The 15,288-nt window shown below is 34.1% G+C and overlaps 1 protein-coding gene across 4 annotated transcripts; it reads left to right on the top strand.

The window, feature by feature from the left end:
• Positions 1-894: 894 nt before the first annotated feature.
• LOC116130829 lies at positions 895-13,994 on the top strand. 4 transcript variants are annotated; one of them, XM_031416509.1, is made up of 26 exons: positions 895-1,116; positions 1,188-1,254; positions 1,589-2,211; positions 2,309-2,433; positions 2,565-2,659; positions 2,784-3,002; positions 3,389-3,479; positions 4,133-4,184; positions 5,653-5,718; positions 6,271-6,428; positions 7,108-7,178; positions 7,327-7,521; positions 7,710-7,748; positions 9,102-9,209; positions 9,296-9,385; positions 9,522-9,597; positions 9,945-10,041; positions 10,128-10,197; positions 10,295-10,471; positions 10,559-10,681; positions 11,422-11,505; positions 12,419-12,603; positions 12,756-12,894; positions 12,972-13,031; positions 13,466-13,543; positions 13,648-13,994. In XM_031416509.1, exons 3-26 carry the CDS (start codon positions 1,619-1,621, stop codon positions 13,753-13,755), a joined length of 3,099 nt encoding a protein of 1,032 aa, XP_031272369.1. In that variant the 5' UTR covers positions 895-1,116; positions 1,188-1,254; positions 1,589-1,618; the 3' UTR covers positions 13,756-13,994. The 4 variants fall into 4 exon arrangements, with proteins under 4 accessions (XP_031272369.1, XP_031272368.1, XP_031272367.1 ...); XM_031416508.1 differs by having other exon boundaries at positions 1,188-1,301; XM_031416507.1 differs by lacking the exon at positions 1,188-1,254.
• The last annotated feature ends 1,294 nt before the right edge of the window (positions 13,995-15,288 follow it).

The following is a 15,288-nucleotide window of genomic DNA, read 5'->3' as shown; positions in this document are numbered from 1 at the left end:
TGTAAGATCCTATAAAAGGGTTTATTTCATTTATTTCTCTAAGATTTGTTGATACGAAATGCATAGGAGATTTATTAATATTAAAAGCATACTGTTATTGAAAAGTGTTATATACCACTAAAAAATATGGAAATTCCACCTCATAGGAGCTAAATAATATTTTTCAATAACACCATGAGTTTTATATTAAGCAAACACCACAACTCTTCCCTTTCCAATTTGACTAGCTAAAAGGCATATTTGATTTGTAATTAAAAAAATAATTGCCAATTCTAAAAATGTTTTTAATGTATTTTTTTTTTTAAATTTAAAGTAAAAATGATAAAGTATAAAACAATTATAAACTTATAAAGCAATTTTTTTTTGGTTTTATGATTTTACATTAATAGTAAAGATTGTATCAAAGGATTATCCTAAAAACATTTCAATCAAAAGTGGTTACATAATATTTCTTGCATTTTTGTAATAAAAAGATGATTAAATTATATATCAAATAAACCCTTCTTTATTTATTTATTTTAGTAATAATATTAAATCTACAACTTTCTCTCACAACCCCTGAAATGACAGTTCGTCATTGATTAACTCAAAAATGAATAGGCAGGACCCATACAAGCAGCAAAACTTATTTTGTGAGCTGACCAATGATAAACTGACATGTCAAGGGTTGTGAGAGATTGTTATGAGATTGGGTCACGGACCTAGCATTACTCTTATTTTAAACTAGAACATCTCAAAGATTCAAAGACTGTTTCTCGATTGGGCCTTTAGAAATCACTAACCATACGAGGTCCAACAAGAAAACCCAATGGGCCAAATCCATTTCGAGAAACCTAGTAAGTTGAAGTCTTAAAACTAGATCAACATGTTACAAACCTACACATGGTGTCTGGAACACAAATCTTGCAATTGCAAAACACAAAGCCTCCCTTCCACTCTGCGAATCTCCTAAATCTGCTGTTGTCCCTTCTTTTTTCTCCCTCTTTCAACCTCTTATTTCAATTTTCTCCACGCTTTCCTCGCTCTTTCTTTCGCTTTCTCCTCTCTAAATTCCCCTTTATCCTCAATATGCACCAAACCTCTGCTTCCCTCGCCTAATTTTACAGCTACGCTTCGGTAATTTTCTTCTTTTTTCAATCAAAGGAATGAACTTTTGTTCTTTTAGTGAATGAATTTTTTGTTCTCAGTTTCGGAAGCTTGAAGTACACGCGTGAATGGTTCATTAATACGTTATCTTAGTATCTCAAGAACAACGTACAAGTACCTGAAATTGTTTACTTTCAAATAAATAACATCAAGATGTAATTTTTATTTATTCTATGTTGTATTCGTATCACTTTACTGACGTAGATTGCTTGCATTATATTTTTGAAAAAATAATTCTTTTATCTTTGAGTCATATCTCTAGCTGTTTTTATGTTTTGTTGTGAAACGTGATGTCAAATCAAACTGAGCTTAAATGCAATTTGTTAAGAACAAGTTCAATTTTATGTTTTGTTATTATTATTAGTTTTTTGATAGAGGCATTGTAATGTGATATTCACCTAAATGTGATGAACATGTGTTTATGTCTATTCAAACTTTGCAGTGTACTTGAGAGTGTGAATAGGAAATTGCCATGTATGCAAGGAGATTAAAGGGTAGGAATCAAAGATGGGGTTCCCTGTTTCAGTCATCCAAATATTTATTTAGGCCAAACTGCTTGGATCATGCTTGTTCTCGGTCTTTGAGCCATACTGCTGCATGGAAAAACCACTCGTTGCGCAGTCATTCAATAAGAAGATATTTGTTAGATTCATTTTCGTCTTCAGTTGTTGCTCCTGGAAACAGTCATACAGGTTTCCATGTGAGGTTTAGTATAGGTTTGAGAAGTACTCAGTTGCGTGCCTACAGCTCTGACGGCGATGGAAGGAATGCAAGTGAGAATAATCATAAACCCATAACTGATGGTGCTAACTTGAATAAGGGAGAGAAGGGAAAGCCATGGCCTGAAAAAGTTAGGGAAGATGTGAAGCACTGTGATTCACATGCTCAACTTGGTGAACAAGAACAAAAGGAATGGCTACGTAATGAGAAGCTCACCATTGAGAGGAAAAAGAAAGAATCACCATTTTTGACTAGACGTGAAAGGTTCAAAACTGAGTTCTCGCGGCGGGTTGTTCCATGGGAGAAAATAAACATTTCTTGGGAGACCTTTCCTTACTACATTCAGTAATTACCAGTCACTATTATTTTTCATCATTGCCTTTTGTCTTTAGTATATCTAGTTTGTTGTAGTGAAATGTTTGTTGATTGTTATCTTTTATAGTGAGCACACCAAAAATCTTTTGGTGGAATGTGTTGCTTCGCATTTGAAACATAAGAAGTTCGCTGCTTCTTTTGGTGCTCGTCTGTCATCTTCAAGTGGGAGAATATTGCTTCAAAGTGTTCCAGGTTCGTTACCCACCAATGTAACTTAAAACTGTGTTCTTCTGCATATATATCATTTTATTTCAAATCACATTGTTAAAAAAAATTGAAAAATTGTTTTGAGTTAATTGAGTTTAAAATTTTGCCATTTGTAGGCACTGAGCTTTATCGGGAGAGATTAGTTAGAGCACTTGCACAAGATCTACGAGTTCCACTCTTGGTGCTTGACAGCAGTGTTCTTGCTCCTTATGTAAGATTTGAAAATTCTGGATAGGTTAAATTGATATCTTTCTCCTTCCAATTGAAGAAAATATATTTCCCCTTAGTATGTTCTCGGTTTAAATTTTTCATTATTTTCTGTTCATTTTGTGCAGGATTTTGGTGATGATTACTCGTCAGATGAAGATAATGTGGAATCCTGTGAGGATTGTACTTCAGAGTCAGAGGTTGAGGATGAGAATGATGCAAGTAATGAAGATGACTGGACAAACAATAACAAGACAAGATCAGATTGTAGTGATGATGATGTGGAGGCTACTGCTGAAAAAGCTCTTAAGAAGCTTATTCCTTACAACCTCGAAGATTTTGAGAAGGTATTATTTTTGCTAGACTAAGTGATTTAATAGAGTTTTTTGATTTCCTATATAAATGGTATGGCAGTTATAGGGATGATTCTCTGAGGTTTGAACAGAACACAGGAGATGACATTAGGGGAAGATTGTTAACAAAATTTATGGAACTCTACTTGAGCTTTTTAACAAAAATTTCAGTAGTTTTGTGATGATTTCCAGAATTCTTGGGAAGGTTGTTGATGAAACCAGTAGGGTTTCCCTATATTTTGGTAATTCCCAGAGGAAATTGATGAAAGTGACCCTGTTATGGGCTTGTAAAACTTGTATTGGATTATATTGTTGCATAGTAACTGAAGTAAACTATGAATTATGATTTATGTTTCGATCCTGAACTTGCTTCTTGACAGACATTCGGTGGAGGAGTTGAAGGTTCTTCTGAGTCCTCAAAGTCTGAGGGTGGTGAGCCTGCTGATAAATCCAAACAGCCACTAAAGAAAGGTAATGTTAGTCAAATTCATCTTATTACTTTTCGAATGAATATTTTTTAAATGTTTTCATTGCCTAGAAGACCACCAGAAATTTTCAGTTAGCTGGCCAAGAAAATCTAGTTTGTTTCTTTGATCTTCTTCTCTCCTGCATGCACAAACATACACGCATGCATCAACAACTGATTGAAACAGATCTAGCAAGAAACTTAAATGAGAAACAAAGATGGAGGGATGGAGAGTGAGGGACCTTGTTGTGGTGGATCAAAGGGGTCGATTGTAAATGGGCCTGTGAGTGGCTTAGGCTTAGGTGACAAGATGTTATGGCCGAGAAAAAATGACAGATATGTCATGATCGGTTGCTGACTGGCTGATGAGGTTGACTGTTTGCTTCCATTTTCTAATATCAAAACTGAGCATCAAATCAGTGCATCTAAGATGAGGGTTATATAGGTTTATTTACTTGGTTATTTGTTGGAAAATCCAGTGTGACTAAGTTGATGTTTGGCTGTCAGTTAAACCTGGTGGTTTCGATTTTGAACTTTTACATGTATGCCCTTTTGTATTCCTAATATTTTAATTGATTTATCTTTTATATTAGACTTTTCTGTTTCTATTCATTGTATTTCTCTAATTAATTACTTTTGGCTCTATCATATTCTTTAGGGGATCGAGTGAAATACACTGGACCTTCTATACGCATTGAAGCTGACAACAGGTACAAAATTGTATTCTTGTGTTTTTAAGATATAATGTTTTGACACAGCTTTTACTGCAACCTTTTTATGAAAATCACTTAAGTCCTCTTTCATACCGTTAGACCAAAAGGTCATTGGTCAGGCATTCCAAATGAATGGATTTGAATGAATAACTGATATCTTTTGAATGATGCATATTTGTGTGATTCTCTTTATATGTTAAATGAAACTTGTATAAATTAAATATTATGCAAGTTATTGATTTATTACAAGTGATAGACCCCAGGACGAGCTACTGTGGAAATATGGAACCTGCTTTCCTCTGATTAATGGAGAAAGAAGAGGAAATTTCTGTGGACGTCCCTGACTATTAATAAAGTAGTACCAAAGTCCATTACCTTGGAAAACCATCACAAACACCCTTTGAAGTCAATCTTCCTTTGATAATGTCTGTCAATGTATTTCAATAATTATTTTTCAGGAGAATCACAATGCTGCATCTCTGTGACTTTCCTTCTGATTATAATCTCTAAGTGTTTGTGTCCTAAAGATGTTAATGGATAATTTTAATACTGAATTTAAGTTGAAAAGTTTATGGGGTGTTGTTCCTTGCCTTCTTTGGTTGTGTATCCTGCTTAGAAGAAAATTTCCTTTTTCTTTCGTTTATAGAATGTTTTTGAATTTCATGATGTCCCAAAAATTTTGATACTATATGAGGATTTTCTTCAGAATATAATGGTGCTTTTGTTTGAGGTGTGAGCTATGAAAGAGTGCTCACTATCATTGATGGATTTCTGATTAAGAACTTGTTTCATTTATTGATATATAACTATTATCAATTTTGGTTGTTTATGTTTTCATAAATGGATTTTTCCTTTGGCCATGCAACTTCTTGTTTGCCAATTTTATAAATTCAGTTTATATACTCTCTAATTATATGAATGGTGAATTTTTTTTTTTCTTTTTGATATCTTCATCCATTAAAAGCTTGTGTGTTGTTTTTTCCTTTGAGGACCATAAGTGTTTAAGCTTTTGACCTGCATATTGGTTAAATGCCCTTCAATAAAATTTGATTTAGTAGCATTATATTGTTATTTTCATTTGTTATTTTCTCTTTCATGTTTCTGTCTTTTTTGGAGTTTGTATTATATAAGTTCAGGTTGTACTATATTTTTATCCAATTATGTTTAACATAGTTTGCATGGTTAGAACTTTTTTTTTCTCCTTTCCCAGAGAGTAGATGATTTATTATTATTTTTCATAGGAGACAGAAAAGAAATGAATCAACTGTGGGGCATAGGATGTTTGAAAATTTGATATTACTTAGCTCCCAATAGTTGGATCTTAGACATTGTAAAGAGTGATAAGCTTGCTGGTAGGAGGGTCTACTATTTGTTATATTTTTTAAAAAACTTTTAGAACAAACTCTTCCACTGGTGAACTTTGACTTCCCAGTCATTTGATATTGACTTATATAATGCATCACAGGGTCATTTTGGGGAAGATACTGACATCTGATGGTCCAAAAAATGCATATACCAATATTCCTGGCAGGTGGGTTGGTAAGTCGTCCCATTATGGAGAAGAGAAATTCCCATTGTATAACGTTCAAGTCTTGTCAATTGTTTTGGTCTAATAGCGTAGATGAACATTGTATTGGCTCCAAAGTTAACACATAGGAATACTTGAAGAAGATTTAGAATTTTGGGCTTGGTTCATTGATAGAATTAAATACAATGGAGTATGAGATATTCCGGTCGAGCTATCTTTTCCCTTTAGTGGTCCATGTTCATCATCTTCTCCCTCTGGTGTATTTCTTGGCAATAACAGGCAATGATTGTCTTTCCTTTCTTCTCATTCTTTATTGAGTATTTGTGATGTTATGTGTAATTTTGATGTCTGTAATCCCAAAAATGGATTTTAAGTGTCGGTCAGCATTTATAGTCTTTGCATTTAATCCTTGACTATCTAAATTGTGTAGTTAACTTCTGCATATAATCTTTATATAAGTGACAAGAATTTTTAACAGCATGAACTTTTATCTTTAGATTTAAGTTCATCCCAATATGTTCTTGCAGTTTTTGATCAAGGTTTCCATATTTGCAGGCCTTTAACCAGTGGGCAACGTGGGGAGGTATATGAGGTGAATGGAAACCGAGTTGCAGTTATTTTGGATATTGGTGGTGACAGTAAAGTGAATGAAAGCGAGGAGGATGACAAAGTGGCAGAGCAGTCTACAAAACCGCCAGTTTATTGGATAGATGGTAATATTCTCTAATCAGTGATGATGATGTTTTCAGTTCAATGGGGATGTCATATTGCAATTTTGTGGTTTTCTTATGTTTTAGATTTTTGTCTCTTAAATTTACCTTTTTTTTATTTTTTATAGTTGATGTGGTCAATGTTTAATTGTCTTTATTTCATCTTCTTCTCTCTCCCTCTCTCTCTCTCTTTATTTATTTATTTTTTGTGTACAATAGTCTCATTGGACCTATGAGCTGTATATCAGAGATATCCTTTTCTCATACTAAAAATTCTCTCTTATTGAGAGTGAGTGGGACTTGATCCTGACAAGACTTTACTTACTGACCTACCTGACATGCATCTATTTTTATGTATCTTTACTCTAAACTTAAGTAGATAAATAATGTGGACAAAGCAGAGTGATAAGTTTTATGTATTTTTATTATTGCTTTTGCTTAGTGCAATATTAGATTGGATGTTGACAAAGCATAGTGATAAGTTTTTATGTATTTATTATTGTTCTTTTGTTTCCAGCACTTTCTTCTGATTGAAGAAGAAAAGTTTCTAGCACTAGGAAAATTGTTTTCTCGTTTTGCATGTGGCATTGAGTATTTAAAAATCTAATTTATGCTTCATTGTTAGATTTGATTTTTTTTTCTTTTAGATGTTAGAAATGTGAAAAGTTTTGCTTGTGTACAGTGAAGGATATTGAGCAGGATCTGGATACCCAGGCAGAGGATTGCTATATAGCAATGGAGGCATTATGTGAGGTATCCTGATCATACATTTTTGTTCTGTATGAAACCTTATGTAGTGTGTGAAACCCTGGCTTCTTCTGTGGCCTGCCGTTTCTTTTGTCATCTCACTGTGATGTTGCAACTTGTGTAGATTTGATGTTTGTTTTTGCCTTGTTTGCAGGTTTTGAACTCCATGCAACCTCTTATTGTCTATTTCCCAGATTCTTCTCAGTGGTTGTCCAGAGCAGCTCCCAGGTCTAATCGTAAGGAGTTTGTCCGTAAGGTGCAGGAGGTGTTTGACCAATTATCAGGCCCGGTAGTTTTGATTTGTGGGCAGAACAAAGTTGAAACTGGATCCAAGGAGAAAGAGAAATTTGTAAGCGTCATGAGTCTAGTACAACCTTTTTTTTTTTTTTTTTTTTTTTTAATGCTTGCTAACACAAATAATTAAGTTGAATTTGTTGACTCAACCTTCTTATAAAGAAAAAAAAAAACCCTTGAATTAAATTCACTAATTGATATTTAAATAACATTTGCCTTCTTCTTGTATATGATGCTTAACAGACAATGATACTCCCAAGTTTTGGTCGGCTTGCTAAACTGGTAATGCCTCGTTAAACCTCTCTCTCTCGTTTCTTTATTAAATTCTATGTATTTAACACAAATGTTTCTATTCAAATAATTTATTCTTTGACTCTTCACTTCTTGTCTGTTGTAGTTTTGTCCTCTTGTTGTATTTTGTGATTAAATAGTTTTAGTTATTGTGGAGTTTAGTAATCGCATATGAAATCTGATGCTGAATGTTGTAAGACATGTGCATTCTAGCTTGTTATGCTTGTTCTTATCTGAAAAAAGCCCTCATCATGGTTATTATTAGAGCATTTTTTATAAATTGGGTTTAGCTGTTTCAATCAGTCGAGACATGTTCTCCTATATGATTATTTTGTATGAAATTATTTTAAAGATGCTGATGATAGTTTAAGAGCAACATATGTTCAAATGTCTTGATTGAAGATGGAATAATCTCCCAACATATCGAAGCATTAGTTACTGAAATGATGTACATCACTGATAGGCAACAGTATATGTGCTCTGCTTGTATAACCAAAGAGGATAAAATCAGAAGTATTTGGTATCTGAGGCATGTCTAGTTGACCTTAAGAGGCTTTTGTGCATCCTGAATCAGACTTTCTTATTGTACCTTTGGCACACATGAATTTGGCATCTGTTTGCAAAGTACTGTTGAAAGTTAATCATCCAATCCCTTTCAGTTCATTTACTTTATCATCCATAGATTTAGTGATTTTTTTGGTTTGTTATGGGAATAGTAGGAGTTTATGGGAACTATCATGTTAGGAGGGCTGCCAAGTCGTAAAGGTGAACTAGTAGAATGCTTCTTAGCTAAGATGGAAAGCCGATTGAGTATTTTGTATTTCCAATCACTGGTTGTTATGTTGTGATGCATATTGTTATCTGTTGGGGCATATCAGATATAGATAAATAATGAGGTGTCCGGTCTAGAAGTCAGCTCACTAATTGTGTGATTGATGTAGAACGTGTGGGGCCTGATATCAAATTTTATTAGCCTGTTACTAGTTCAGGCTTTAGCTTGAATTACTGTCTAAGGACATGCTTTAAAGCTTTGGTGGTTTAAACACGATCTTGAAAAGACTTGCTATTTCATTCATCCCTTTTAGGTGGCTCTATTCAAGACTTAGTGGAAATATAGTGGCAGGCAGCAATTTCTTTTATTTAACTGGAATACGGGCCTTGTTTCCTCTTGTCTCACAACATTTTGGCACATTAGCAGACTTTGGATCTATCATTGGCTGTAGCTTTCATGTCACTGGGCCAGTTGTTCTCTTATTTATTGGTGGAATTTAATGAGCAGGCTTCTTACCATTATTGCTTTTGTTTAAGTTTTATTTTGAATTTGAATTACTTTTATTTTTTCAGCCTCTCTCCCTGAAGCACCTTACCGAGGGACTTAAAGCAACAAAGAGATCTGATGATGATGAAATTTATAAGCTCTTCACCAATGTTTTATGCATATATCCACCCAAGGTAAATATCTGTTTTAATTTTTTCTTAATATGTTTGAAATGCTAGGATTTTGTGAGAATATATTATTTACTGCCTCTCTTGTGCAGGAGGAAGATCTGCTGAGAACATTTAATAAACAGGTCGAAGAGGACAGAAGAATTGTAATATATAGGAGTAATTTAAATGAATTACATAAGGTAAGGGATTTGTTTTTCATATTTCATCAATAATATATTTGGTGCAAAATCCATTATTTCTGATGAGGGTGCTTATTGAACTGTGTTGAACTTTTTTGATTTCTGAAATTACTGCTTAAGTTATATTTTTTTGCAGGTTCTTGAGGAACATGAGCTGTCATGCGTCGATCTGTTGCATGTAAACACTGATGGTGTGATACTGACAAAGCAGAGTAAGAAACACCGATGCTATTTCTTTTTCCTAGCCAATTTCAGTTGATAATTAGAGAGTAGCATATGCTATATTAAGTTACCGTTTTACCAAAATGCTTTAGTTGTTAGTAAGAGTTAACAAAGGTATCTAAGCTCTAACAGTAACTAGAATTCCCAATATCCAATATGTAGTATTTGGAGGCTTCAGTTAGGTTTATTGACTCCTTTATTAAGTGATGACAAAATTCCATTCTTTTTAGGAATCTTAGCAAATTTAAATGGTTGCCGGTTTTCAAGTAATTAATGATTATTGATGCATCCATTTTGTAACTGCACAATATTATTTCAACTTCTCAATGGTATGCAGAAGCTGAGAAAATTGTCGGTTGGGCAAAAAATCACTACTTGTCATCTTGTGAGCTTCCTTCCATAAAAGGGGAGCGACTGTACCTCCCTCGTGAAAGGTATTATCGTATGTTTCTTGCTTGTTTTTATATAATTGGTTAAGGTTTATCAGCTTGTGGGTGATTGCTGTTCTTTAAATGTGAAGCCTTGAGATTGCGATTTTGAGGTTGAAGGAGCAAGAAGCTGCAAATCGGAAGCCTGCCCACAACTTAAAGGCATGTGTTTTCAATTTTTGTTCCTTACAAATGCTAAGCAAATGAAGGAATCTTTGTGTATTTGTTCTCCACCTCTAACTGTTATAATTTTTGGCAGAACCTTGCAAAGGATGAGTATGAGAGCAATTTTGTCTCAGCCGTGGTACCTCCCAGTGAAATTGGTGTGAAATTTGATGATGTAGGTGCTCTTGAAGAGGTGAAGAAGGCCTTGAATGAACTTGTCATTCTTCCAATGAGGAGACCCGAGCTTTTTTCTCGTGGAAATTTGTTAAGGGTACTGAACACATAACTATGTAAAGCATTTTGATAGAAATTTGCTGTATGCTTTTTCGTGGTTTAATTGTGTGAAGCTATTTTTCAGCCATGCAAAGGAATATTACTTTTTGGACCTCCTGGAACTGGTAAAACCCTTGTTGCCAAGGCACTTGCAACAGAGGCAGGAGCAAACTTTATTAGCATAACTGGCTCAACTCTTACTTCAAAGGTATGCTTTGGTATCCTTTTATTAAGATTTTGAATTTCCAGGATTAAAAATTCTGGCGACTGACTTTTTTTTTTTTAATTTATTACTTCAAAGATGGTGAGTTGACACTAAATGTAATCACCTTTAACTTATGACACTAAATCTAATCACCTTTAACTTTTCGCTCATCACCGTTGGATTAGCAAATATGAATGGTTCACAAGTAGTCTCAAAAAATTAAGTCACAGTATCCCGTATCTCTAGTCAGGAAGTCGTAATATTAATTATATTAGGTCCATGCTTGAATACCATTAGATTCATTTTTAAAATATCATTTCAGTCTAATGATGATGTGTCCAATGATATGCAATCATGATCCTGACAAAATTAATATTAGGACATCTGAATTGGAAAAAAGAGAGACCAGGTGGAATTTTTTTTTTTTTTATTCTACCGATTCTTTTGAAAAAGTATAAATGTTTTTTTACATATCATGTAGTCTGTGTCTTGATAAAGTTTGATTGGAATTGCAAAAGTTGGCTACTTGGATAAAGGAAAGCTCATCAGACTACTATTTTTTTAGATTATTACAAGGCATGTTAAATGAAGAGACTGTTATTCATGCTAATAGCTTTTACATAGTTTTTGATTTTTCAGTGTGGTCATTACTTTTAAGATGTGTTTATATCATTGAAGATTTGTAATTTTTCTGTTGTGAACAGAAGATAAGTAATTTCTCTATTTCATTATGATACATACAGTGGTTTGGTGATGCCGAAAAGCTTACCAAGGCTCTCTTCTCCTTTGCCAGCAAGCTGGCACCTGTAATAATATTTGTTGACGAGGTAAGATTTTCTCGTGAAAAATTGTGGCATGAAAATCTGGTGTATTATAATCTATCTATATAAATCTTATTTGTGCTATTGCTCAAGAAAATCTTGAAGGTGAATAATGCAAACTGTATTGAGAAACAACAGGATTTTGTATATGGAACAGTAAACATGATCTTTGTATGATGTAATATTTTGTACTTTGCTTATTGCTAGTGGTTTTTTTTCCTTCTATAAATTTTAATTTCTTCTTTTAAGCATGCCAAAGTCAAAAGAGGGAAAAAAACTCAAATCAGAAAGGACAAATTTATCGGGAAAAGCATAAAAAAATTTGAAATGAGCAACAATGGTTGAGTTTCAAGGAGGCATTGACTGCAAATTTGCCTCTGTGCTTCATTGACTTCAAAACAGTTAGTCTAGTACCATATTGAGGATACTATGCTAAAAAATTGTTTATATCCTTGACACCGAGTCTACTGGGTGATTAGATCCAGAAAAATGAAATTCACATTTTGCATCTCTGTTAGGCTTATTAAGAGGGCTTGTACACAAATTACTGGCCTGGTCAGAAGTCTAATGAAGCTGTTGAAATTTGTGTAACGTTTTCACTATTGTGGTATGCTAATATGAATAACGAATGCGTGTTATAATAAAATGTATAAACCAAATGTTGGTAAAAATGATGAAAGGAAATAAGGATAAATGAAATGCATGTTGCTCTGGCAATGAATGATCTTTGGGAAATGTATTTGTTCTTTTATTAGTGTCATGATATTAGTCTACAAATTTAACTAAGTATTCATTTCTTTTTTTGATGCATAATTGTTGCAAAGTCCCAGAATTGGATTCACTGCCTAATTTGTTATTCTCCTGATTCACTTTTCTTGGAAAACTGCCAATAATAATGTTCAGAGTCTGTATTATATAGGTTGACAGTTTGCTTGGTGCTCGTGGTGGTGCTTTTGAGCATGAGGCAACTAGAAGAATGAGAAATGAGTTCATGTCGGCATGGGATGGATTGAGGTCCAAAGAAAGCCAAAAAATCCTCATCCTTGGTGCCACAAATCGTCCATTTGATCTTGATGATGCTGTCATTCGCCGCTTACCTAGAAGGTATGATATTTTGAAACGGTTTTCTTGCTTGAGCAATCTTGTAGTATTATGTAACCAGTTTTCCTGAGGCTTCTGTGTGGGTTTGCACATAACTTTGTCTACTGATATAGAATTGATCACGGTGTTTATGGAGTTCTTTGGTTACTATATAGGATATATGTGGACTTACCAGATGTTGAAAATCGTTTGAAGATTCTAAGCATTTTTCTTGCACAAGAAAAATTGGAACCTAATTTCCAATTTCAGGAACTTGCACGTGTAACTGAGGGATATTCTGGCAGTGATTTGAAGGTAATACTCTAAAATTCACCGTCAATTTGAGATGTGTATTATGTATCTCAATACTCTCTTGTTCTTTTGCTGTGCAGAACCTCTGTATTGCTGCAGCATATAGACCTGTGCAAGAACTTTTAGAGGAAGAAAGGAAGGTGTGTTTTTAGCAATTGTATTCGATTAGTTTCACCTAAATTGCAAGAGTCTGCATTTCCTTTTATTTAAAAATGGTTAGTAGGTTAGACCAAGAGCTTTTTGTCCATTCTCTTATACTCCATTTAATTAGTGACCTTTTTGGGAATAACGTTTTAGTAGAAAATTGAGGCCTAGTTAGCGGAATTTCTGACCCATTCTCAATTCATTTGCAATGCTCGTGAGACAAATGTTGAAATTGCCGGTCACTGTTTCCATCTGGTTGATTGAATTGCATCATATCTTCTGATAATCAGGCAGTTCTTAAAGTGGAAGTAGGCTTGAAATCTATGATCTCTTGCATCTGCCTAAATTATTCTATATTTCCCATTTATCTTCAACCTATGTGCTATTTCTTTGTGCCTTGCCTCTAAATTGAGTCACCTGTTTTGTACAGATGGGCAAAAATGATGTATCTCCGGCTCCAGTACTGAGGCCTCTAACTTTGGAGGACTTTGTTCAATCGAAAACCAAGGTGAATTTCGCTAATTTATATGTTTACTTTACCATGGAATTTATATGCTTTTAGGTTGGAGGTGGTATGACTGTCACATATTCTTGTGTTAATGTGTTTTGTAGGTTGGTCCATCGGTCTCATATGATGCTGCAAGTATGAATGAGTTGAGGAAATGGAATGAACAGTATGGAGAAGGCGGAAGCAGAAGAAAGTCACCTTTCGGTTTCTGAAGCTAATGTTATATTTTTGGTTTATTGATTTATTTGTTGTTGGATTAAAAAAGCTCCAAGTCCAGTTGCAAAATATATATAAAGAGAGCTCTGGATTTTCATCCTTTTTGAATGGATGAGAAGGAAGGATAAGTTATGCCAATAGAATTATATTTCATGTAATCTTTAGGTGGTGTAGAGGCATAAGTTCTACCATGTACATTATTATTGCTAACATTACATAAATTTTGAAAATTCTATCGGCTTCGTTTGGTTGGATTTTGGGAATACTACTTTTAGTATTCCCAAAAAAGTTAAACAGTAAAATACCAAAAAACTCACAATATTATTCAACTTTATTCAACATTTTTTAAACCCTCTAAATTTGTTAATTCAATTAAATACCCCTAAATATTTTTAATATTTTTGTTACGGCGACTCCGGCCAACCTCCAGCGGTGGTGGCCGGTTGTCCGTATTTGAGGATGGATTGGGAGTGTTTTTGTTAACTTTTAATATTTTATTATAAGGGGTGTTTTGTAAAAAAACAAACATAGGGGTATTTTATCAATTTGTAAATCCTATATCGTAATACCCGCCCAATTCAACTTTTTTTTTTAACTTTTTTCAAAAAACTTTTCCTAAAAACACAAAATTGTGAACCAAACGGAGCCATCATAATTCTGAACAGCATTAGTAATCCAGTAATCTTTGAATTTTAACTTGCGGGTAATACCAGGGTACGTAATATCTTATTAGTATAGATACCTTTTTGTTAAAACTAAAATATTTATAGGTGCCTTTAGCTTATTGTTTTTATCCATATTCCCAATTCTATTCTTCAAATGTTGTTTGACACGTTATTCTCAAAATATTAGTCTATTTTTTTAATTATTTTTACACCTCATAAGTTTATTAATTTCATTAAATAACCTTCAGAAAAAAAGTTTAAAAACTAACAAAGCCAACCCTACCCACCAATACTTGTCAGATTTCGGCAACCACCATCGGTGGTTGTCGGAATCTATCACAACAGTCACAAGACCATTGGAAGTGGCTGATAATGGCCAGATCTGGCCGTCAACGATTTAGCCGTCGTTGACAGTCAACGACAGCCATATCTTTGGCCGTCGTTGATGGCCAAAGATGGCCTTTTCCGACCGTTGAAGGTCACATCCGACCAGATCCGTGGTAGATATGGCCGGAAAAGGCCATATCGATCGAATACCCGGCAGATCCGACCGGTATGAGTGGTTATCCAATTTTTCGGCTAGATTCCGACGGTGGTGGTCGGAATCTGGTACTGCGGGTGGTAGGGGTGTTTTTTTCATTTTACAATATTTAATATATTGGGGTGTTTATTAAATTAGCAAACCTTGGGGGCTTTTTCATAAATTTTTAAATTTTATCTCGTAATACTCCCCTATCCAACTATCCAATACTATCCCTAAAATCCTACCCAAAATAATAAACCAAACGCACCTTATAATTTTTAAAGCATGTTTAGAGTTTTTTAGTACAAAATTTTTTATATTTTCGTATTATTATTTTGAAG

Source organism: Pistacia vera, unplaced genomic scaffold, assembly GCF_008641045.1.
Source record: "Pistacia vera cultivar Batoury unplaced genomic scaffold, PisVer_v2 Contig225, whole genome shotgun sequence".
Taxonomy (NCBI): Eukaryota; Viridiplantae; Streptophyta; class Magnoliopsida; order Sapindales; family Anacardiaceae; genus Pistacia; species Pistacia vera.
Note: the sequence above shows the minus strand (reverse complement) of the source record. Positions and strands in the feature narration are given on the sequence as shown.

What these genes read in the sequence shown, in the direction of transcription:
- LOC116130829 (XM_031416507.1), top strand. Translation starts at nt 1,619, where the DNA reads ATGTATGCAAGGAGATTAAAGGGTAGGAATCAAAGATGGGGTTCCCTG. An exon ending in ATTGCTTCAAAGTGTTCCAG is followed by an intron (nt 2,434 to 2,564) that starts GTTCGTTACCCA and finishes TGCCATTTGTAG; the next exon opens with GCACTGAGCTTTATCGGGAG. An exon ending in CTCGTGGAAATTTGTTAAGG is followed by an intron (nt 10,472 to 10,558) that starts GTACTGAACACA and finishes GCTATTTTTCAG; the next exon opens with CCATGCAAAGGAATATTACT.